Source organism: Hyperolius riggenbachi, chromosome 1 (genome assembly GCF_040937935.1).
Source record: "Hyperolius riggenbachi isolate aHypRig1 chromosome 1, aHypRig1.pri, whole genome shotgun sequence".
NCBI lineage: Eukaryota > Metazoa > Chordata > Amphibia > Anura > Hyperoliidae > Hyperolius > Hyperolius riggenbachi.
In genome coordinates, this window is record NC_090646.1 from 366818351 (window position 1) to 366826486 (window position 8136).

Here is an 8136-nt window from a genome sequence, read left to right on the forward strand (position 1 = left end):
GTCTTCCAACCCCCCAAAAGTTCAAGTTTCAATAAATAAATAGATTTTCAATGCCCATAGATAAAAGGGAAACCACTCCAAAACTCAAAATCAGACAAACCGAAGCAAACTACAAAAACATTCCTAACCAACAAGTTCTCCTCTTTCCTTCTATGAGCATTTACGTCTTAACTGCAAATTGGAAACAATATGCAATGTCCAGAGATATATATATATATATATATACACACACACACACTTCAAATTCTAGCAAAAATACAAGACATATTTAGAAAATAAATATATATATATAGCATAAAAACATTTATCAGAGATCAGAGGTTTTTCTTTCTTTGAAAGTGTGGCAGATAAAATATTGAACATTTACATTTTAGGTAAGGGCATTTAACCGTTTATGGTTTGGAAATGTACTATTTTTAAATACTGTCACCTATAAGTTAAATATTAAAATAATAAAAACGTGAGAACAAATGTGATATAGTACTACATGAAGTCATGGTTTGGAATTTGTAAAATGGGCAACACACCGGAATAGTGCTGCAACCATATGTTTATAAAAATCCCCATTTTAGGATGAATAGTTGCTGACCCACCCAAATACATATACATTTGGTCAGCCTGCATTATTAGCATGATGCTTGGCAGTGATCTGCATGGGTACATTTCTCAATAAACTTTAACATTACAAGAGGGATCATTTCTGTGCTCCGATACAGAATTCTGATCCCCGGACATAATGGTACCCAAGTTCAACTCCATGGTGGAAAGCAACACAGTTCATGCTTTTCTAAATTAAATAAACATTAGGTTTGGGAAGTAATACACATCACTTTAAGTATACAAAATAGATTTAGTGCAATATCCAGAAAGCTTAAGACAAAAAAATACTCAGTGTTTTGCTTAAGACTGATAGCAATAAATAAAATATAGTTTTCCAGTCTAAGCAATCTGATTCAACTATTGTTCCAATACCTTTTAAAGAAATGTATGAAAAGCACCCACTGTTGTGTCTTAAAAACAGTTCCATCTTATAAGTGTATTAAAACTATCAATCTATATTTAAACACGTACATATACTCATTACATGTACATTAGATCCAATCCACCATAGCAAATCACAGTGCTTTTAATATTGTTTTTGTAGTTGGAGAAGTTGGGGCAAGATGCACAAGTCTGATATCATGTTGCTCTTGTAATGAGCTGATCTGAAAGCTGTTTTAACAGTAACCTACAAATGGTAATTTCATGACATATACTCAAATAGAGACATGGGGAATTTACAGAACATTTTTTGTAAGGTTGTCTCAAATTTCTGTTCAAACACTAACCGTGGATGCATTTTCACCATCTTAAAATTGTGAATACTAAAAGAAGAAAAAATACCAAATGCACTATACCATAAAAGTAAATACTTTTCAGAGTCATTTACTTTAACCCACTAACCTGTTTCAAAATAACTGCCCTATGATAAGGATCGATTGGACCAATTACAAAGATTTGGCACTGCACATCAAAATAAAAAGTTTACATAAGTAAGAAGTCTATTTGCATTTCACTTCTCCAGTCAGCCCCAGGCTTCAAAGAGACTAGCTTAATATCGATCCTCAGCAACATGTAATGGCCCTTTGATATCCACATTAACCCTCATTTTATATCCCTTTTTTACTGTTGTATACAGTACAGAGTTACTGGTGTTTTTAGAGCAACATATCCGAACAGGTCCAGCCAGTTAAAGTCTGAGTAGAAGGGAGGGGTTGTCTAAGCTCATTCTTAGAGGCTCAATGTCACTCTATAGAATAATTATAATCCTTTCTGATTATTTTGCTGGTTATAGCAAACGTACCCTTACAACAGGTCTCCTTCCTTTCACACATTGCCATTCTATAAAGAAAAATAAAATCATTCAGCACACTGGCGGAAAATTCTGTGACTCTAGAGGTTGTATACAACAAAGCCTTGTCTTCAGGCATACATACTCACTGTGTGCAATTCTATTATTTGATCAAAACATTGTTAAACTTTTCACGTGTTGGTTCTGACATCCCCCTGCCCCCAATCAGCTTGCCGAAGAAAAAGGAAAAAATGAAAACAAGGCAAGTCATCCAAATTAAGGAAATGCAGTAACCCACTCTTCACAAGACTAGCTCCGCTGTCACTCCACTACTTTGTGGAAGTCCCTGCCATCATTAGAATAGACATTCGGCTGTAACTTTTTAGCAGCTGTCTCCTGTTTTTGAGCCTGGAGAGGCCTTGGCCACCGCTATCTGACAACCACTAGTGACATGGCTCATTACTTTATGTTTGAGCTGGGATACTTGTTCTCGCAGAAGACTGGCAGTGGAGGCCAGGTCAGAGTTCTGAGACTTAAGTACTTTCACCTTCTCCTCCAGGCGTGCAATACGCTCCAGCTTCCTCTTGCGACATTTAGAGGCAGCAATCCGGTTCCTCAGTCTTTTCCTTTCTGCTTTGATCCTCTCTTGAGACTCCAGATCAATTGGTGATAGTGATGGAGGTGTGCTTGTGTCACCACCTCCACCCCCACTACCAGCAGAGGAACCCACAGACTGTGACACATCAGGTACCGTTTGTGGCTCATCCAGAGGACCTCGAACTGTATGTAACCTGTTGAGTCCAGGAAAGTGGAGCTGTACTACAGGGGTAGTACTGGCTGCATTTCCAGTATAGGGGGCAGGAGGTGGTGGTTGGGGCAGAGGAGGACTAAGCTGTGCAGCAGCTGCTGTTGGGTTAAAGTTACTGAGATTGGTGTACACTGGTACCTCTCCAGATGGATGCAAAGTGCGGGACGGGTAAGGTGGGGAATTGGTGGCAAGAGCAGATGGAGAAATCGGTGCTCCCAGCAACTGATTTTGTTTGTGTAGGTCTGCTAAAGCCTTAACAAATCCATCTGCAAATCCTTCTTGCTCTTGTGTGATCATTTGTTGGTTGCGATATAGGAATGGATGTGGAACTGTGGTAGTGGCTACAGCTGTGCCCTGCTGTGCAGTGACAGTAGGAGCTGGACTGGGATTGTTGCTAGCAGTGGCTGAAAGCCCAGGACTGGCAGCCTGAATTAAGAGATGCTCCAGTTCTGGTGGAGAAAGCTTGAGTAGGTTTAATGCAGCTGATGCCACTGAAGGGAGAAGAGACACATCTGCTGAAGCTGCACCATTGTTACCTGTGCTATTTCCGGCAGCCACTGTTATGGGGCCACCTTCTGTAGCTGGTACTGGATTGAGATTACTCCCAACTATAACTTCACGGTTACCCCCGGCAGCATCAGGCAGACCACCATTTGCACTCTGTAACAATTTCATTACATCAGCACTTCGGGTTATCACCTCAGAGAAACCTGCAGGAATAACAGCTGCAGGGATAACAGCTGGAGGTATAACCGCTGCCGTGGCTGCAGCCATTGCCTTCTTTTTCAAGTTGCTTGCTTGGATTATAATATTAGCATTTATCAGTTTATGTTCTGGGGTGTACCGGACTCCAGTTTCTGCTCCACTAGCTGGGTGAGCTGCTGAGGTTTCCCCTGGAGAGCTTCCATTATAGGCTGATATTTGGCTAAAATCTTGCAAATTTAAAGGATCCTCGTGATAAAATGGCGGCTCCATTTTCACATGGTCGGTGGTAGTGCTGGTCATCATCATTCTTTTACCTCCTTTATTGATAGGAGGTTTTACTGTGTTGATTCAATGTCTATTTATAATTTGGCAATTGTTAAATATCGTAGTGGAAAACAATCGCAAACTCTGTAACATCGAGGAAGCAACAGCCCACCATTCACGGTCTCCACAGCCTGTTCCTTTTCTTGCCAGGACTGGCCTATGAGAGAGAAACAGACTATATTATCTATAATTTAAACAAGGATAGTGTGTTAACAGCATGCAGCATGTGATCAAGAGTACAGTATGTATGGATGTGCTCCAACAAGTCCTGTCCTATGGAAGAACATTGTATTTGATTATAATCTAATCTGACTAGCTACAGTGTTTCTCTACATTATATGGGTATGTACCTCTTCATTAAAGCTTGCACCAAGTAACTCCATGGCTATGAAAGATGATCTCAAGTACCTCTTGACATATACAGTTTAACGTTATCAGTCATACTCAATAGTTTCAAGCATTTCCTATTGCTTTCATTAACAAATATATATATATATATATATATATATATATATTTTATATTTAGTAGATTTATACTATTGGGCACTTATTTTCTTAAGCTCAAAATGTGTTTTACTTTGAGACATCAACCCCAAATACTACTTAATAGAGAGGTGATCTAAAGATGTCAAACTTGACTTGCCAGTTTTTGGATGAGGAAATGGGGATGAGGTACACTAACCAAACTTTGCACAAAACTGACCTAAGAGCTTAAACAATTAATTAAGATGTCAGGTGATTAAGCAATCCCAGTCTGATTAGCTTTGTGCAAAGTTCAATTTCCTGTAAAGCTAAAAGAAAAAAAAATATAATAATGTGAAGTCGAATTAAAAGTTTATTTTTATCCCTGAACCCTTGGATATATGAACCACATGGTGAAAATCTATAATCAGATATAATGTAACATTGACGTGCCATACACACAAACTATATAGCTATATTGATAGAAAGATGTATATATTTTATGATAGATAGTATACATTCATACACACAGGCACACACAGTAGGCAGGTAGCAGCAGCCGTGGTCAGAATAGGAAAAGATTACTCTGACTAGATTAGCCCTGTAATTACGGCAGATCAGGGCATGCCTGCTTGCAAAGTCTACTTCCTCATGTCATAAGGAAAGCGCGGCACGTACAAATGCCTGGCTGAACCCACGCAGAAGCTTACCCCGCAGTCAGTAGCTGATGGTCTGTCCAGAGGTGATGAGGATGACCATGCTGTCACTGTGTCCAGAGGAGAGCAGAGGTGCAGGGAAGTCCTCTGCTGTCACACATCACCTCAGGCACAGATGTGCTGCTGCTGCTCCGTGGACCCTGTAGTGAAGGTACAGCTTCTGCTCTCCCCTTCCGGTGTTGCACTCTTTCCCCCTGTTGCATGTAATTCTGTATCCCCTGTATGTATCACACGTTCCAGCAGCAGTTCTCCTCTGTGTACTGCGCATGTGAACTGAATAGCCGTGCTCACTCCCAGCTCAGAGCTGTCACCTGACCCCTCCCAACCCTAACTCCCAGCACACAGCCGTCATCTGAGCCCGCCCACCTCCTCTCTGCTGCAGCTGGCTGAGCAATTAACTCTTTATGGACAGAAATACAGCTAAAGCTAAGCAGAGTGTCACCTTCTTCATCCATTTCTTCAGTTCTCAGAATGCAACAAAGCATTGAAACATTTTACTATCCTCCACAGTGGTTTTTTTTTTTTTTTTTTTTTTTTTTTTAATGAAAGCAACAAGTCCTCTCATTACACATGTCTGCAATAAGGAACCTGTGTTGTTGTTTAACTAAATAAAGTGGTCACTGTGTTTGAAAACTGTTAATGTGCCGTTATATATCTCTTGATATTTTCTACAGCACTTTACATTAAATAGTTAAACATTCTTGTGTACCAGTGTCTATATTCGGTGCATACATTGTATGTTTTTTTTATATACCCGATGTTTGTTTCTTACTTTGTACAGTGCCTTGAAATATGTTGGCACTTCAGAAATCAGTAATAATAATAACTGTACTTTAAAGCAGTGCAGCTTCTAGGCTAAATTGCACCCAGGGTGAGGGTGTAAAAATTGCTCCCTCCCCCCATAGAGCCAGGTATAAGTGCCCACAGTATAGGCTAGCCAAGTCTAGGTGCCCTCAGTATAGGTAGCCAGCTATAGCCCCCCCCCCCTCAGTATAGCTAGCCAGGCATAGGTGCCCCCAATACAGGTAGCCAGTATAGTTGCCCCCAGTATAGGCTTGTCAGGTAGGTGCTTTGAGTATAGGTAGCCAGTATACTTTAGCCAGGTAGGTGCCTCCAGTATAGTTGCCCTCAGTAAGGGTTATCCAGGTCAGAGCTGGGACAAGGTCCTCCAGCACCCAAGGCTGAGACACCAAAGTGCGCCCCTCCATCCCTCCCACCCCAGCCGTCACACACTGATTGCTATTAGACTAAGAGGGCCACAGGGCCCACAACCTCCCCAACACCTTAATATCTAGTTATCTGGTTTGCAGTCACTGCTATGTATCCCCTTTTCTTATTTCTTTCTGCTTCAAACACAATTAGGAATGACAGCTGAATGAATTGTGCGCCCCCTCCTACTCTGCGCCCTGAGGCTGGAGCCTCTCCAGCCTATGCCTCGGCCCGGCCCTGATCCAGGTAAATGCCTCGAGTATAAGTAGCCAGTATAGTTGCCCCCAGTATAGGCTAGCCAGATAGGTGCCTCCAGTATAGGTAGCCAAACAGGTAGCCAGTATAGTTGCCCCAGTAGATGTTAGCCAGGTAGGTGCCTCCAGTATAGGTAGCCAGTATAGTTGCCCCAGTATAGGCTATCCAGGTAGGTGCCTCCAGCATAGGTAGCCAGTATAGTTGCCCCAGTAGAGGTTAGCCAGGTAGGTGCTTCCAGTATAGGTAGCCAGTATAGTTGCCCCAGTATAAGTTAGTCAGGTAGGTGCCTCCAGTATAGGTAGTCAGTATAGTTTCCCCAGTATAGGCTAGCCAGGTAGGTGCCTCCAGTATAAGTAGCCAGTATAGTTGCCCCCAGTACAGGCTAGCCAAGTAAGTGCCTCCAGTATAGGTAGACAGTATAGTTGCCTCAGTATAGGTTAGCCAGGTAGGTGCCTCCAGTTTAGGTACCCAGTATAGTTTTCCCCAGTATAGGTTAGCCAGGAATGTGCCTCTAGTATAGGTAGCCAGTATAGTTGCCCCCAGAATAGGTTAGTCAGGTAGGTGCATCCATTATAGGTAGCCAGTATAGTTGCTTACAGTATAGGCTAGCCAGGTAGGTAGCCAATATAGTTGCTTACAGTATAGGCTAGCCAGGTAGGTGCCTCCAGTATAGGTCGACAGTATAGTTGCCCCAGTATAGGCTAGCCAGGTAGGTGCCTCCAGTATAGGTAGCCAGTATAGTTGCCCTCATTATAGGCTAGCCAAGTAGGTGCCTCCAGCATAGGTAGCCAGTATAGTTGCCCCAGTAGAGGTTAGCCAGGTAGGTGCTTCCAGTATAGGTAGCCAGTATAGTTGCCCCAGTATAAGTTTGTCAGGTAGGTGCATCCAGTATAGGTAGTCAATAGAGTTGCCCCCAGTATAGGCTAGCCAGGTAAGTGCCTCCAGTATAGGTAGACAATATAGGTGCCCCAGTATAGGTTAGCCAGGCAGGTGCCTCCAGTATAGGTAGCCAGCCAGTATAGTTGCCCCAGTATAGGTTAGCCAGGTAGGTGCCTCCATTATAGGTAGCCAGTATAGTTGCTTACAGTATAGGCTTGCCCGGTAGGTGCCTACAGTATAGGTAGCTAGTATAGTTGCCCTCAGTATAGGTTGCCATGTAGGTGCCTCCAGTATAGGTAGCCAGTATAGTTGCCCCAGTATAGGCTAGCCAGGTAGGTGCCTCCAGTAATGGTAGCCAGTATAGTTGCCCCAGCATAGGTTAGCCAGGTAGGTGCCTCCAGTATAGGTAGCCAGTATAGTTGCCCTCAGTATAGGTTAGCAAGGCAGGTGCCTCCAGTATAGGTAGCCAGGCAGAGGTGCATTGGCGGGGGAGAGCGGGCATAGCACAGTAACAACTCACCTTCTGGGATCCTTGCAGCCTCTTCTTCCTCCCCCAGGCATCCGTCGTTACACTGAAAATGCATGCAGCAATGCATTGTGCGCTGACACAGCACATTCACTGCAAACTAATCCTTACTTAGTCTCAGTACATGGCTTAATCCAGTGTTTTTTTTAGGCTAGGTTTGCAGTGGAGAGGCTCTTTGCGTTGCTACACAACACAGTTAAAATGCAACGCAAAGTAACAAGTAATGTGGTTGCAGTGGCACGTGATGTAATGGAGGACTAAGAAATCAAAATTGCATCATAGATGTGTGTCGTTTGTGTCGTACATTCGAGAGTATAAAGCTCCACCTTTTTTTTAAAACAGATGTGTGCATGTGCAATGCAAGCATTACCATGGATGGACTAACATTGAATGCATCAACTCATATATTTGCATAAACGCA

The 8136-nt window shown here is 42.6% G+C and overlaps 1 protein-coding gene across 1 annotated transcript; it reads right to left on the reverse strand.

Moving 5' to 3' along the window:
• Positions 1-254: 254 nt before the first annotated feature.
• On the reverse strand, positions 255-5098 carry LOC137515128 (transcription factor Jun-like). Its single transcript, XM_068234263.1, has 2 exons — positions 4841-5098; positions 255-3825 (listed from the first exon to the last, which is right to left on the reverse strand). Exon 2 carries the CDS (start codon positions 3648-3650, stop codon positions 2214-2216), a length of 1437 nt encoding a protein of 478 aa, XP_068090364.1. The 5' UTR covers positions 3651-3825; positions 4841-5098; the 3' UTR covers positions 255-2213.
• Positions 5099-8136: the final 3038 nt, after the last annotated feature.